Source organism: Pinus tabuliformis, chromosome 2_2 (genome assembly GCF_031772625.1).
Source record: "Pinus tabuliformis cultivar Carrire ecotype Pingquan chromosome 2_2, CPIR1, whole genome shotgun sequence".
In the NCBI taxonomy this organism is placed as follows: domain Eukaryota; kingdom Viridiplantae; phylum Streptophyta; class Pinopsida; order Pinales; family Pinaceae; genus Pinus; species Pinus tabuliformis.
Window position 1 is genome coordinate 426697140 of NC_142300.1, and position 17761 is coordinate 426714900.

Here is a 17761-nt window from a genome sequence, read left to right on the forward strand (position 1 = left end):
TGTTTAATTTTCAAGAATAAACAAGTAGATAACTATAATATATTCTTTTTATTGGAAGAATTTTCAAGAATAAACAAGTAGATAACTATAATATATTCTCTTTATTGGAAGATATCAAACATATGCTCCAAACAAAAAAAATTGTTTAAATAATACGGATTCTCATTTGGATGGGGTGGAAAGATTTTTTGTGTGAGATTCAGTCTCTACTGATCTCACTAATCTATCGGTTGATAATCCCACCAGTTCGCCAATTGACAATGCTAAGGATATTACTATAATTTCCTTTTTCATGTGAGATCTCTAGTGATCTCACTGATCTATTGGTTGATGATCCCACCAATTCGCCAATTGCCTCCTTTAATCAGAATTAGCGATGGTTGGTCATAGTTTTTTGTAATTATTTTGGAAAACATGTTTTAGATATGGTCTCTTCAGGGTGGTCTCAACATATAATTTTGACTCTTACACTGAGTGCACTAGATTATGATGTTTGTATAAAAGTTGTACTATTTTGGAGAAATTTGTTTGGTCTCTTTTTTCAATTTCTAAAAATGGGCTTGTTGGGTTTGAAGTGGTATTTTGACTTCTCTGGGTCTTATGTAGCTTTGGTGCAAGCAAGGATTACACTATCATATATGTTGTGTGACTCCTAATTGATGTTGTAATGTTGGTGTTTCATTTAGCCCAAAATTGTGTAGTTCATTTATGCTGCTACAACATTTCACTCTATAGTTGTGGTTTTCCATAGTCATATGTATCCTATGATGGTTTTAAATTTCGCTGTGGGTAGATATTGTTACGGTTATATTTTAGTTGAGTGATGTTCTGTTTGCACATGGCGTATATGGACTGGTTAAATCATTAATGGTTAGAATTAGTTTGCTTTTTCTTCTCTGTGTGGTATACTTTTTGTGTGACGTAACTCATGGCCTTGAAGTTTTTTCAAAGAAGGAAACTTGGATGTGCGTTTTTGTTATCTTTTTGTGTGTCGAATTGTTAAGCATTTTACATGGAGAAATCAAAATTTATGGTGTACTATAGATAACTATGTTTCTTGGATATGAGCGACGTTGTCATAGCTATCTTATTTTCCTTTTGCATCTATCTGAGATTATTCGAAAATGAGTTATTGTATCTTGCCATCTCTAGAAGCATTTTATTGCTGTCTATTTATTTGCTGCTATCAAGGTTGTATTATTCTATTGTTTAAATTTGGAAGATTTGATTCCGAACATGATATCTAAATAATTTCTTTTTGCTGATGAATATAAAATGTCGCAGTTAAAAAAAACAAAATCAAACATATGCTAGTTTATTTAAGAAGATCATCAAAACATATTTAATCAATTTTGCGAAGAATATAAAATGTTGCAGTTAAAAAAACAAAAATTTAACATATGCTAATTTATTTAAGAAGATTACCAAAACATATTTAATCAATTTTTTTTTGAAGATGACACTAAATTTAGATGTCATGAATTTTTATATATATACAGAGTTTAATTTATAAATGAAATAGTTTTTTTAAGCTGGAATTCACCAAAATCTCATAATACAATTTTAAGATTTATTGTTGTTTAAAATAAATTCTTAAATGCATAAATAAATTCAACACCTAAAAAACCCAAAACATTAAAATTTTGCAGATTAAACAATTTCAATTCAAAGTTTTAAAAATCTCTTTAAATTTTGATTAAAATTAACCATCTTAAAAAAATCATTTAATTTATATATATATATATATATATATATAAAACGAGTCAAGATTATTTATTTAATATAAACCTATAGTTTTAAATATATAATATGATATATTTATTATTTTCATAAATTTATATTATCGTATGTTCAAAAAAATGTTCCCTGAAAAAAAAACAAAGAAAAAGGGTCATAATATCATTTATTTAAAGTAATTAGTAATAATGATCTTTATTTTTAATATTTAAAAAAATATTTAATTAATAAAAATAAATTTTAATATAAAATATTTTAAATTATATATTGATTACAGTGGTCATAATATCATTTATTTAAAGTAATTAGTAATAATGGACTTTATTTTTAATATTTTAAAAAATATTTAATTAAATAAAAAATATATTTTAATAAAAAATATTTTAAATTATATGTTGATTGCAATAAACTATTGAAGTTTAAAATAAATGATATTAATTAGTTTTTCCTTCAGGAGGAAACTTAGTAGTTCCTAGATACATAGTTACGGTTACCAGTAAACTTCCGAGTTTATCTTTTGTCTTCCTCTCCATAAACAATATATCACAGCCGGGATTTAAACTTTAGATATCTCTATCAAGAATACTCTAAATTACTTCAATCACTTATTGAGTTATCCTTAAACCAATTAGATTAATTTATTATTAAAAACAATTACAATAATGGTTTTTTGAGTTATCCTTAAACCAATTATATTAATTTATTATTAAAAACAATTACAATAATTGTTTTTTGAGTTATCCTTAAACCAATTATATTAATTTATTATTAAAAACAATTACAATAATTGTTTTTTTAATTTGTTGAGGACCTTGACACTAAAGATTCTTCACGCCACACCACAAGCAATATATACACTGAACCGTCCGATACCCTCTTCTGTGAAGTCTCCGAGATTCAACCACTGTTAGGATTCATTTCTCTTGTAGTAACTTTCGTCGGCTGATGCTTGGCCGTAAAAGCCGCTTTCAATTCCTCTCCTGCGATATTGCTGAGTACAGTTGGGCTTTGAGACCGTGGAAATAGAATTGTATATCAATAGTACGCCCAACACACACGGCAATTCGGCAATTCCTATTTCCACCTCCATAGCAAAGTTAATGCTATGGAGGTACCCCTCTGACAGCCTCACAGAGCACGGCGACCACCATTGACCATACATCATCCGACCATATATCATCTGTCTCCGGCATCCCTCTCCGGCTGCCCATCGAAACCCCCGGCGACCCTGCCCGCAGCCTCCCCTCAGATCGTATTGATGACGTATTGATGCTGGACGGGAGCGCGTGGCCTCCACTCAGATCATATTAATGCCCGACGGGAGAGCTCATTTACCTCACGCACGAACGGGACCAACCTCCTCCGGCCTTCAAAGTCCCGGCCAGCTCATCTGCAAAACCACTCCTACTCCGCGGCGAACAGAACATTATCTGCAAAACCATTCGGCGAACAGAACAGAGGAGACGTTCAATACCTGGAGGAGCTGGCCATTGGTTATCGAGATTTGCGGTTGGCAAGGTTAGTGCCCCGGAAGCCTGCGAATTCTTGGTGAATTTTAATATCTATTTCCCTCCAAATTTCATTAAAAAGGAAGTTAATGATCTTATTTAGAAGTCAAGTAATATCTTTTTAAATCTATCTGAAAGCCACGTAAACAAGTTTGATTTAGGATATGAATAATATCTTATGCGTTCTCTGTAAAATTTTCAAGACATAACATGGTTTGAGACTGCAACATACACCCAACTTATAGGACAGGTGGCAAGATGTGTAAATTTGTTTTTCGTCGGTCACCATTGAAACTTACAAATGCAATTTGGATCAAGTTCGTCCTCGGTCTGATTCATATAGGTCTTTGTCTGCCGTGCTTGATCCATCTATAAGTCATGTTATATCTTTTGACAAAAACCAGTTGGATTTGCTTTAAACTTTCAATATGGAAAATATCTTCTGTGATCTCTATATAATTTTCAATAACATAACTACTATTTGACATAACTTAATTGTAAAGTTATTTTGAAAGACTGCGAACTTTCATGTGCCAGCCTTTTCTTAAGGGCAATTGATCTCTTTTTTCCAAAAAAAAATTACATTCTCCAACACCATTTATCTTGTTGATTCTCGTCTTCTTGGTTGCCCATTCTCACTGACTTAGATTTAACCAACATTGTATCTGGTTGATTCTCTTGTCTTCTTGGTTGCCCATTCTCACCAATTTAGGTTTATCTACCATTGTGTATTACTTGTTGATTCTCTTGTCTTCTTGGTTACCCATTCTGAGTGAATTAGGTTTGACCAATATTGTCTTCCCACGCAAGAGTAGAGACAACCGAGTCATTCACCAACGACATTCAAGCAGCAAACAAGAGAAGATGTTGGAAAGGTGGTGTCGTTAATGTGAAGCGCAGAGGCGGGAAATGCTTAATTAGCACTGCAACCCTTCAATCTGCTCCATCTTTCATCCTAGCTAAACAGTATCATATATACTTATAATAGGTTGGTATATAATGAAGAACCATCTCAAGTAACTATCTCTGTTGATCCACTGATCTTTACTCCCAATGTAATCCAACAGTCTTCTATATCGTTGAGTCATGAATTCAAACCCTTGGGAAGCCATGAAACTTGATTGCTCAAACCTTTCTGCTGACCAGAAGGCACTGCTTGAAGCTACCTACGTGCATGCAAAAGCTAGACAGTAAACAGAGCATAGGATGGTAAACATTCCATTAAATTTCCATGAAAAGGTAGACCGATATTGGATTCCTTCAATAAACATCAGTCGTCTCTTACATGAGCATTTGCAATGTAGAACCATCAACTGAATGTTACCCTTTTAAATTATAGGCTCCAACAACCCACAATCATCACCAGTCTCAAAATAGTGAAAAATCATTCCTGAACTAGTTAGCAAGCCTTCGAGTTTAACTCCTGGATTTTGTTGATCCATACACTAGTGCTGCCAATTGGATGGATAAAAATTTATGAATGCTGTAATTTACCAATTTTTCCTTCACCAATCCCAAAAACAAAAAAAATACTTCATGAATTAGCGAGCCTTCTTCTTTTCTCCTGGATTTTGTTGATCCATACCCTAGCGCTGACAGCTAGATACAAAAACAAACCTTTATGAACGCCCTAGTTTACTAGTCTTACTCTAAAATGAGATTAAGTGTGCCTAATGACAACTATTTCATGGACCTAGCTGGTTTATAAAAGAACATCACAAATCAAGAGATAACAGATGCGTGCAGAAAGAATTCAAATATACACAAAAACAGAGCAAGTTTAGCATCTTTCATGAATTTTCAATAAAAATACATAGTAAATTAATTGGGTATATTTTAGGTGGTCATGAGGAATGATTGTTATCTTTCCTAATTAGATTCAATTCTCACAAGTGACATGATAAACTAATATTGAATATATTATTAAAATGCTTTCAAACCTTATTTTAAAATAGATTTAACCCCTCAAAAGTATTTTACCTTTACCTAAGAACAAAACACACCCAAAAAAAAAGCATTTCTATCTGCTTAGCATTATACTGAGAATTAATAACTCGATAGACTCATCAATAAGTCTAGACCCAAATAGACTATACAATAAGGACCTCGTTGCATTAAAAGAATACATCAGTGCGATTCGATAGCATTAAAATTTTCAAGTTCTTTGAGGATATGCGCACCACAACTAAGTCGAGGTTAGTTTACGGGTTAGTAAACTAAGAAAAGGTACAAATTCATTAAGAAAAAAAAAAAAAAAAAATTCGATGCATTTTAGTTTTAGATAAATAAAAATGGTGAAAGTTAAAAATAGTTTGATTTATTTGTATTGCGTTGTTTAATGATAAATTGTTTAAATGATTAAAAGTGGTTTGGATTTGGGTAAAAAATTCAAAAATTTTATTTTTGTAAATACAGTGTTTGAATTATATTTTTATAATAGAAATAAATTTAACACTGTCAAAAATTTGCAGTACACATAATTTTTATTTAGATTTACTAAAATCCCTGCAATTTTTTTCTTTCAAGAAATTCCAAAGAAAAAAACATAATCGTTAAACTAAAATCAGACTAAAATCAGTTGATGAAAGCACTTACAGACTTTGTCCTTGCCGGATGTGCAACAGTGACCACAAAAAAATAGATATGAATATTGATTTTTATTTTAATGTGTTTTTATGATGTTTTTAACAACATTGTTGTTTACATATTCATTTATAAGGAAGTAAGAAAATGGAGGAAATTAGACATGAATGGGAGGTAACTATCAAAGGCACCAAGCAAGTGTTCACTTGTCTTGTTGGTGGCTGTGCGGGGAATTTGAGTCGATCTAAGCTATCTGGCCTTAATCATCATCGCGCTACCACCCACAATCTCCCACCAATTCTTCCACGTCAAAGAGGTCGAGCAAGAGATGCAAATGCTACATGGGCGGTCAAATCAACAAGTGCAGTTAAAAGGAAAAATGCCAGAATACAATATGACTTAGATGCAAGGCTATGTCGTGCACGACAACAAGCATATAAAAGATTTGTCAATGAAGAAATTCTTTCAGCTGTAAGTATTTATTAGTATTTATTTGTATATGATTTTTTATTAATATTGTCAATGAAGAAATTCTTTCAGTTGTAAGTATTTATTAGTATTTATCTGTATATGTTTTCTATTAATATTAATTTATTGTTGTGGACTAAATTCATTGAAACTTGTTTTCACAGTCAGTTGCTACATTTGATCAGCTTAATGACACTTCAAAGCAAAGGATTTGTGAAAAAATTCAACGTTGGGATGAGAGTCTACCTCGTAGACGCATGCAGACAATGAAGCGCATAGATATTGCTATAAAAGAGAAAGCAAGCACTGAGGTTCCCGATGATGTGGGGGAAGAAGGATCATATGGGCACAGCCATATATTAAACTTTGATGAAACCAATCAGGACAATGACAACACAGTTGAGTCCATTTTTTTGCATATATTAATTTTTTAGACATTTTAACATTAAATAATATTTATATTTATTATAATTGTATACTAATTTCTCATTGTTATTGATATGCATAGCCTAATCAACAAAATTCCCCAAATTCAAGCCACCAACCATTGCGACGCTCACCTAGATTTCAAGGTTTTCAAGGGGTTACTGGGCCAGTAAGTTTTTAATCCATATAACCTATTCCACCGAAAATATTAATATATAAATTGTTATGTTTTACCATAATGATGGGATGAGAAATGGATGTTCTGTATTATATATCCTTATCTTTGATTTTTTTTATTATGTGCGTGTGTGTTATTTCTTATTTATGGTGCAGGTGTTCCCTTTGGAACCATCACAATCAATGAAAACCCCTTGTAGAAGCCTTAAGAAGAATGGAAATGAAATGGTTCAAATGCTACAACCATCTTCATGTCCAATGTCACAATGCAAGGTAAGACTATATTTATTTATACTCTTATAATTTTATCATATTTTTACATTTAATTCTTTTTTATTCACATACTTATATCTATGTATAATCTAATGTTCAGAGTAATGAATATACATCTCCTAAAACACCTTTGCACATGTATGATGGTGGACATGATACTCAGCAAAAATCACATTCTCCTCAACCATTGCGGCATTCACCTAGACTTCAAGATAAATTAGGAGAGGTAAGTTATATACTACATATCTTAGCTCATAATAACATTGACATATTTTTTTATGACTAGTTAATGCATTTTCTTTTCATATTCCTTACATGTTCACCATATTCTCATTATATCTATATAGATTTTGATATTTATTGATAGCTAGTCAATGAAATGTCTTTTCATATTCGTTACATGGTCAGCATATTTTCATTATATCTATGTGGATTTTGATATTTATTGATAATGTTTTAATTTCTACAGAAAACAAAAAAGATAAATGTTGATGCTATGGCTAAAAGGACCAAAATCACGCCAAAGGACTTGAAAGCACGTGGGTTCAAGTCACGCAAACAATACATAGAGCATATATGCTCAACTAGCATTGCTCTCACTAAACCCACTAGGTTTGCTACTTTGAAGGCTAAACATTCCAGCAAGTTTAAATGACTTAGGCTACAATAATATAACTTTAGCCATTGTTTTATCTATAAAGGGGCTACAAGGACAGTTTCAATATATGTAATCTCTGTATTTTTTAGACTTTTTAATACATCATTTTTTTTTCCAAAAATTGTTTCTAGGTGCTAAGTATGTCTTTAAAATGCCAACATCATAAAGATTTTAAATATATTTGTATGATATTCCTCTGAAGTATTGCCCTTCACTAGCTACGTTTGCCCTTATCTGTCCAACTTTATCCTAGCTGCTATCGCATCAATCCAAGAAACAGTGAATCCGTGACTTTAAAGGCGAAATAATGCACACAAATATATACAAAGGAATAAAAACAGGATAATATATTCCTGAACGATTCAGTGCTCAGTCTCCTGGCATCCTTATCAAAGCATAATTAACAAAATCTAATGTTATTAATTATTAATGCAGTAAACCGCTCCAAGACGTCATTATCTCCATATGTGACCGCATTTTTGAGCACCCATTTCAATCATCCCTCTGCTCACGTAGATAGTTTCTGGTTATGTTAATAGGTGTGATAGGTCTTCATAATTTTAGTTTTAAAAAAAGAAAATAATAATGTTGTAGATTTCAACTATATATCTGTTAATTTTTAGTGGTGTATTTTAGAATAAGTTTTTCCAGAATTTCCATTCGTTAAAGAAAAATTATGAATGTTATAGAGTTAACCAAATATGCACATAAATAATTCATATAATAACGAAGCATGATTCATAGGCATGATGATTTGATAATCAATGAGGTCAAGGCTAGAGGAAGGTTCTTACTCTAGAAATATAGCCTTTCAGAGATCTATTTTTGGTATTTCGGAGCTTACTACTACATATGGACCTCTTACTTTGCCTATTGAATATGGACAAAGGCTTTACTAAGATCTGATTACAAGGTTGGAAAAGTTAGCACAAAATGGGTTTCAGCCCTTCTCCTTTTTTATGATGCAATTTATCCAAAGAAGCAGTCAGAAAGCTCCAGTCATTCATAGTTCACATGAACTCATCAAAGGTTTGAACCCATGATTCTATGAATCCTGTAACTTGGTATGGGTAATTCATTCAGGTTGCAGTTATGAAAGCATGAGTATTAAATGATGAAGAATTGGAAGAAATGAGTATACTCTACATAGGAAATATTGCTTTCATTGGATTTAGAGTTAAAATGAGAAGCAATCAGGTGGCCACAATAAAATCCATGGAGAGATGCATGGGTGCCCATTTCTGGCACTTGAAAAGAGGGAAATGCCTCATATATGAGTCCATGGGCTACACTGTGAACATTATAGTAGTGTATAAGGTATACTCGTATCAAGGGTGCTCCCACTCAGACATCATGGCAGGAATGGACACAGTGGTGTTGAATGGAGTAGACATTTTATCTCTATCCTTTGGAGGAAGCCTCCCATGAAACTCCATTTTATTGTGGATCAGTGGGTGTTGAAATGGATTTTCATCTCTTTGGCATGAACGTTACATAGGATTTGTTACTAATGGTATATGCCACCAGAAATAGATTATGATAGAATATGCCAAAGATATTCACGGAGTAGATTAATTGAAGCCAATTCAGCAAAGTCATTTTCACAGTTACAAAAGTTAGAACTATATGTTGCATCATTTATGATATGCATTACAAGTCAGAAGTATTTCATACAAATATTTCATAGGTTGCATTAGAAGGCAGAGGAATGCTAACAGAACGATTATCAATCAATGGGTCCTGAGAGGTTGTAAATGTTAATAAAAGACACCCAACGTGCCACTTATTACAACACTTTATGCACAGTCTGGTGTTACAAAACATTATATAGAAGACCTGAGCGATAGGAATGAAATATATGATAGGTACCAAAGGTGATAAAATATTAACAGAGAAGTATATGGTATTTAATTTTCACTATCCTCATTATGCCAGAACAACCAATGTCAACTTTTTCCATCCAAAATAGAATAAATGCTTTCGTCTTGACTTGCGTCATTCCACAAAACGTGATCACTATAAGTTCTAAATAAGTATTGGAATTCTCTTTTTGTTCTCTCAAATACGTTAGATAGACAAATAAAATTTAGTCATGTATATACATACAATTTTTGATCAATTATAAAAATCTAGGCTTCATAAATATTGTAACGTCTTATTCAAGAGGACATGGTGACAAAGGTGTAGATATTTCGACTCGCTTTCTTGTATATAATAGAGAAACAATATAATCATGCTAAATGACATGCCCATTGTAATTAATTTAAATTTGTTGCCCATGGGAGTATATTATTTGGTAATTATAATATCAGCTAGTAGAACTTAATATGGAATGTTTTGTGTAGCATTGTCTTGTTATTCTTAATATGAAAAAGTAAAGTATTTATGTATTCTTAAAATGGAATGTGTGTCACTTTTGTGGTGAGGAGAGGAATGTGTATAAAAAGAAATTACATACATAAAGCAAACTGAAAAATAAAGTGTTACTTTCCCTTTAAGTTAAGCTATGTGATCAATCAAACAAGGAAAATATTTTAGATTGTTTTGCGTATGATAAAAGGTCCTATGAAGACGTATTCGTCCTTTCCACTCTATAAGTAACTGGGCCTTGCGGAGATATCTTTTGTGACGGGTACTGGGGCTACGTCCCGAAAGAACTGGTGACGCTTCCAGCAGCCAACAAATGACGGGTACTGGGGCTACGTCCCGAAAGAACTTGTGACGCTTCCAGCAGCCAAAGAATGACGAGTACTGGGGCTACGTCTCGAAAGAACTGGTGACGCTTCCAGCAACGAAAAGAATCAACCAAGGTATTGAATGAGGCTTTAGTGCTTCCCACACCTCCACCTATAGGGAAAGATGCCCTAAAATTTGGCCAATAGGATACCTTCGTCTCACGGAGGCAGTCGAGTCTTTAGCTTCTTGGTAATCGGTTATCAGTACCGAGCACTATACAGGTTGGGTAGCCCCATATAGGACCGCACGCACTGAGCCTAAGCCGAACCCCCTCTGAATCGGGTCTCTGTGCTGCCTGGGTTGTCTTTTCCGTGGACTGATTGAAGGATTTGAAGCACCCTAAAAGACAACTTCTATGTTTCAAAATGTAACATGACCATGGCGGCTTATTAGATGCCTACCCCCAACAGTCCTAACCTAAACTATAAATTATTTTATGGCCCATGTGGGGAAATTTAGTTTGTTCAAGTTATGATTGCTTTTACATGTCTTCCTTCACTTATGGTGTGAAAAATTAAGCTTAAATAATCTAAGTACAAAGGGTTTTTACACTTGATTCCCTTTGTTCAAATTTTAGAGTAGCTTAGTGTGTGTAGTGAAATGTGTGTGTAACTGACATAGTGAACATACAAAGTTTGTAGTCATGTGGATATTCGATGATCCTTTTCAAATTTGTCTACTTACACTAAATTATGTTTGTTCCTTACCTGCAAATAAAATAATGTGTGGTTGATGGGCCACTTACTTCCTTCCTATTACACTATGTGAGCCTAAAAAGGGAGATGAAAAACTTAGTGCTTTCAGAAAGATTTCAGATGCAAGCCCAGGATCGTCTAAAAGACGCAAGGGAAGCAGGGGCTACTCCCTTTCTTTAATAACACCAGTTCCTAGTCCCAATGCTAATGAAGTAAAGATGCTTTGGTTAGTAAAAAATATGAGTGAATTATGGGCCACTTACTCCTTTGCTAATTAAACTATTTGACTTCGGTAAAAGAGCAAAACAAATTGAAAAAATGTGTGGATTATGGCCACTTACTTTTCCCATTATTAAGCTATGTGTGAGATGTAAAAATTTTAAAGTAAATGCTAAGTAATTGCCCTACTAATACTGATTATTAAAACAATCTGAACTATATGGAAAAAAATTGCAGAGGTGAAGGCAATTCACTAAAGGTTTCCAGTCACCCACGAAAGAAAAATTACAATGATTGTTTTTGTTCTTTGTAAACTGTGGGGTTAGGCTCTGCACAAGCGAGCGAACTGTGTGTCAATCTGCAAGAAAATGATAAGTGTTAAGCCAAATTATAGATATTAAGAGTGAGAATGATTATAAGCAATATGCATTATCAATGTTCTAAATTTAAACTTATGTGATTAAAGAACAACGTATTTTATAAATGATACTATACTAGAAATAATTTGACTAAAATTTACAATCTCATTAAAACAAATTTGTATTGAAGAACTAAAGGCAAAATTTATACCTTTACCATAAATTCAGTTAAATTAAATGACATCTTAAACAATAACACAAGGCCATGTGCAAGAAAATTAAAGTAGAGTATGAAGAAGTATCGGAGTACTTTGTAAAATAAATGTAGAGATAAAAAACTATACTAATTATATGTTATTAGTCAATCTGAACTGCATTATCTAATATTTTTTCTCAAAACTTTGGAAATGAGTGGATATTTATGGTAGGAATGTAACTTGAATATGATATAGATTTAATACATTAAATTTTTTATGATACATTCCATTAAATAAATTCAATAATCTAAAATTATAATTATCTCAATTTCACATAGTGAATTAAAAAATCTTAAAAAACAAAAAATCTGATTAAAAAAAAAAAAAAATTGCATCAAAAAAATTATGATGCATTCCATTAAATAAACTTAACAAATTAAAATTATAATTATCTTAGTTTCACACACTGAATAAAAAAATCTTAAAAATATATATAAAAATAACAGCATTAAACTACATTTCATGTTAAAATTAAAAAAAGAAACAACTCGTAAAATTTAATAATTTTAATAATTACCTTTTTAATTTTGGACAATCTTTTACACTATTTAACGAAGGAGGAATTGCACACTATGAATCCTTAGTATCCTATCCATGTTGGAGAGGGAAAAAAAAAAAAATCCCAAATTTCTACCACTGTTCTATTGATTGGTCCTACTGATGGGGATAAACAAAAATGAGTCTAATCCTATATCCAATATAATTCTATGTATAGTACTCAAAACTGTCAATGTAAAAAGTGTATGTATGAATTTGGGGTAATACATTGAAAAACTGAAGGCACTATTCCTTCTCTTGTACACTTCACTTGATTTGTCTGTAGATCTTCCAGTGTACCATCCACCATAGTTGTAACTTTTAGTGCCAATAGTAACCCAAAAATGTCTTTGCACCATCCACACTAGGGAAATAAGGTGGTTCAAAATATATTTGACCTAGGACATCACAAGCACCTAGATATGATGGACCCTTCATTTCAGTGCTACCCATGGTTGTTACTACCAGCTACTGATATGAGAAGAAAAACCTTTTCACCGCAGCTTCTATTGCCTGGAAGGCCAACAGAACATGTATTGTTGCAACATGGTAAGCACCTGAAGTGTTATGTGAGGGAAGTCCATGTGAATGAAACAAATGCATAAGTGCCTCCTGGAGCCTTGGTCCACCCTTTGGATCAGCCTCGACACCCATGACTTTGGGCACGAGATGCCTTAGTTCCTTGCATGCATTTGTAAGGTCTTTAAGGGGGGCAGATCGAAGGCAATATGTGCCTGCAAGTGTACTAGTGCTGCTAATTGCCAACTGGTGTTTAAGGCAAAGGAGATCATCTGGGTCCATCACTAGAAGCAAATTCACAATTTCTGTGAGCCTCTTCCATATCCTTTCAACCATCCAATAGTCTGTGGATGCTCCTACGAAATCCCCAGAGTCTATTCTTTCATATACTCTCTGCAACAATTCTTGGCCTACAAATACCCACGCCTCAAAGATCTGGCGGACATTGCAAAGTTTGGCATCTTCTAGATTATGGAACTATTTATGTTGTTTTAAAGAGTGCAAATATCTTGGCTTGCAGATTCTATCATATTCAAGAATAGGCTTACCTGACATATTTGGTTCCCCAGACCTAAAGTGAAGGGAGTCCTCTGCATATGACCTTCAATGGCAAACTATATTCTAGAAACCATAGCTTCAGCTCTTTTCCATATACCCAAATGAGGAATTATGCTCTCTTCACTTGTTCTGCTAACCACAGGTAAAGCACCAGGTCTCTACCATACCTCATGGAGAACTTTCCATGAGAGAACACCACTACTTATTGACAACTGAATAGTGGGAACCTGCTTGTCATTTTCACAAATCATTGAAATCAACTTAATCTGGGAACTACTTAAGGATTCAAGCCTTCTCTTCCATTCCTCTTTGTCAATGTAAGTCCTTGTGTCACAGAGGACAGACGAAACAAACTGAAAAGTAATCTCCAATGACTGTAAGGCAGCCTTTACCAACCCCTCTCTAGACCAACCAGGCCATTCCTTGAATTTCCACATGGCACTGAGCTCGGGGAGATGCACATACTGCTCGTAACCCACACACTCCATGGGGGAGGGCTCTATGGATTCTTCAACAAAGGCAAAATAGGATGCCATTTTTTTACAGGACATATTTTTTCCCTGCAAACATAACGAGGAGAGTAAAGACACTAATGCTCTCCATATACCATAATCTAAAAAGAGCAACATAATAATAGAATAAACACTAAAATACATTTTAAACACTAAAATTTTGAAAACTGGAATAGAATAAAATGTTCTTAAATCCTTGATATATTTAAAAAGCCATAATATATCAAAAAGCTATATATAATACGTTACTGGACAAAAAACATATCTATTTGTTGCAACTCAACTTTTTATGTAGATGATAAAAACTCAACACATAAATAATGAAAAGAGTTAAATAATGTCAACACATAAATATATATTTTTCCAGTTAACAAAGTGAATAGATATAAGCTAAATATACGGTGGTTGGTCTGTTGGCACTTAAATTCTGAGCACATTACTGTTGCACGTCCGGCAAGGACAAACTCTGTAAGTGCTTTCATCAACTGATTTTAGTCTGAATATCTAAAGTGTTAATATTTAATGTAAATATTTAAACTCATTAAAAGCATCTCGACGGAAAGGTTTCCGGTTTCAATCCTGGACATAGAAACAGCGATATTTTCTCTGGGTTTGAGCTGAGAGTTGAATAAATTATGATGTAACATCGGCTGCAATGCCTCTGCGAAGAAAGAACAACACTCATTCTCAGTATGCTCATAAAGCATAAAATACCCATTGTTTAATAAAAAGGCATTCCCCCAATATCGAAAATATGTTCCATTAACTGTATCCTTTCTCACTTTGTCTTCGTGACATCTAATGAAGCAAATAATGATACCCTTTATGAAAAAGTTATCAATGTGAGAGAGGATTAGTTTCACCGGGAGAGGATAAAGTTGTCAAAAATTGATTTATTAGTTAGTTTACTGATTCAATAAATAGTATATTAATAGATTCAGTAATTCAAATATATTTTATGTTACATATTTATTAATTAGTTTAGTAAAATATTATGTTAATTCAGCTATATTTCAGCTATATTTCATATGTTTTCAAAATATTCTTAAATCACTTTATGGAATCCGCTATATTTAAGCTATATTTAAGAATATTTCAGCTATATTTTTTCTTAGTTTTGCACTTATAATTTACCCTACTTAATTATGCACTGTGAACTTATTGTTGACCTTCTAGGTCTTTCCTCAGTTTTCTCGATAGTCTCAGCTACCTTTTTTTCGTAGTTTTGCACTTGTATTTATCCTCCTTTGATTTTGAGCTATGAACTCACAGTTGACCTTCTAGGTCTTTCCTTAATTCAAAGATTTTTACCCAAATCCAAACCACTTTTAATAATTTAAACAATTTCTCATTAAACAACGCAATACAAATAAATCAAACTATTTTTAACTTTCACCATTTTTATTTATCTAAAACTAAAATGCATCGAATTTTTTTTTTTTTTTTTCTTAATGAATTTGTACCTTTTCTTAGTTTACACTAACCCGTAAACTAACCTCGACTTTGTTGTGGTGCGCATATCCTCAAAGAACTTGAAAATTTTAATGCTATCGAATCGCACTGATGTATTATTTTAATGCAACGAGGTCCTTATTGTATAGTCTATTTGGGTCTAGACTTATTTATGAGTCTATCGAGTTATTAATTCTAAGTATAATGCTAAGCAAATAGAAATGCTTTTTTTTTGGGTGTGTTTTGTTCTTAGGTAAAGGTAAAATACTTTTGAGGGGTTAAATCTATTTTAAAATAAGGTTTGAAAGCATTTTAATAATATATTCAATATTAGTTTATCATGTCACTTGTGAGAATTGAATCTAATTAGGAAAGATAACAATCATTCCTCATGACCACCTAAAATATACCCAATTAATTTACTATGTATTTTTATTGAAAATTCATGAAAGATGCTAAACTTGCTCTGTTTTTGTGTATATTTGAATTCTTTCTGCACGCATCTGTTATCTCTTGATTTGTGATGTTCTTTTATAAACCAGCTAGGTCCATGAAATAGTTGTCATTAGGCACACTTAATCTCATTTTAGAGTAAGACTAGTAAACTAGGGCATTCATAAAGGTTTGTTTTTGTATCCAGCTGTTAGCACTAGGGTATGGATCAACAAAATCCAGGAGAAAAGAAGAAGGCTTGCTAATTCATGAAGTATTTTTTTTGTTTTTGGGATTGGTGAAGGAAAAATTGGTAAATTACAGCATTCATAAATTTTTATCCATCCAATTGGCAGCACTAGTGTATGCATCAACAAAATCCAGCAGTTAAACTCGAAGGCTTGCTAATTTGTTCAGGAATGATTTTTCACTATTTTGAGACTGGTGATGATTGTGGGTTGTTGGAGCCTATAATTTAAAAGGGTAACTTTCAGTTGCTGGTTCTACATTGCAAATGCTCATGTAAGAGACGACTGATGTTTATTGAAGGAATCCAATATCGGTCTACCTTTTCATGGAAATTTAATGGAATGTTTACCATCCTATGCTCTGTTTACTGTCTAGCTTTTGCATGCACGTAGGTAGCTTCAAGCAGTGCCTTCTGGTCAGCAGAAAGGTTTGAGCAATCAAGTTTCATGGCTTCCCAAGGGTTTGAATTCATGACTCAACGATATAGAAGACTGTTGGATTACATTGGGAGTAAAGATCAGTGGATCAACAGAGATAGTTACTTGAGATGGTTCTTCATTATATACCAACCTATTATAAGTATATATGATACTGTTTAGCTAGGATGGAAGTTGGAGCAGATTGAAGGGTTGCAGTGCTAATTAAGCATTTCCCGCCTCTGCGCTTCACATTAACGACACCACCTTTCCAACATCTTCTCTTGTTTGCTGCTTGAATGTCATTGGTGAATGACTCGGTTGTCTCTACTCTTGCGTGGGAAGACAATATTGGTCAAACCTAAGTCACTCAGAATGGGTAACCAAGAAGACAAGAGAATCAACAAGTAATACACAATGGTAGATAAACCTAAATTGGTGAGAATGGGCAACCAAGAAGACAAGAGAATCAACCAGATACAATGTTGGTTAAATTTAAGTCAGTGAGAATGGGCAACCAAGAAGACGAGAATCAACAAGATAAATGGTGTTGGAGAATGTAATTTTTTTTTGGAAAAAAGAGATCAATTGCCCTTAAGAAAAGGCTGGCACATGAAAGTTCGCAGTCTTTCAAAATAACTTTACAATTAAGTTATGTCAAATAGTAGTTATGTTATTGAAAATTATATAGAGATCACAGAAGATATTTTCCATATTGAAAGTTTAAAGCAAATCCAACTGGTTTTTGTCAAAAGATATAACATGACTTATAGATGGATCAAGCACGGCAGACAAAGACCTATATGAATCAAACCGAGGACGAACTTGATCCAAATTGCATTTGTAAGTTTCAATGGTGACCGACGGAAAACAAATTTACACATCTTGCCACCTGTCCTGTAAGTTGGGTGTATGTTGCAGTCTCAAACCATGTTATGTCTTGAAAATTTTACAGAGAACGCATAAGATATTATTCATATCCTAAATCAA

The 17761-nt window shown here is 33.1% G+C and overlaps 1 protein-coding gene and 1 pseudogene across 1 annotated transcript; one reads left to right on the top strand and one right to left on the bottom strand.

Moving 5' to 3' along the window:
• The first annotated feature begins 6553 nt into the window (after positions 1-6553).
• Positions 6554-7827, top strand: LOC149193073 (uncharacterized). The gene is made up of 5 exons (XM_089407200.1): positions 6554-6694; positions 6805-6891; positions 7056-7172; positions 7273-7398; positions 7642-7827. The coding sequence occupies exons 1-5, from the start codon at positions 6554-6556 to the stop codon at positions 7825-7827; spliced, it is 657 nt and encodes a 218-aa protein (XP_089263326.1).
• A 5274-nt stretch (positions 7828-13101) lies between these two features.
• LOC149193074 (nematode resistance protein-like HSPRO1 pseudogene) lies at positions 13102-14246 on the bottom strand (annotated as a pseudogene).
• Between the last annotated feature and the right edge of the window lie 3515 nt (positions 14247-17761).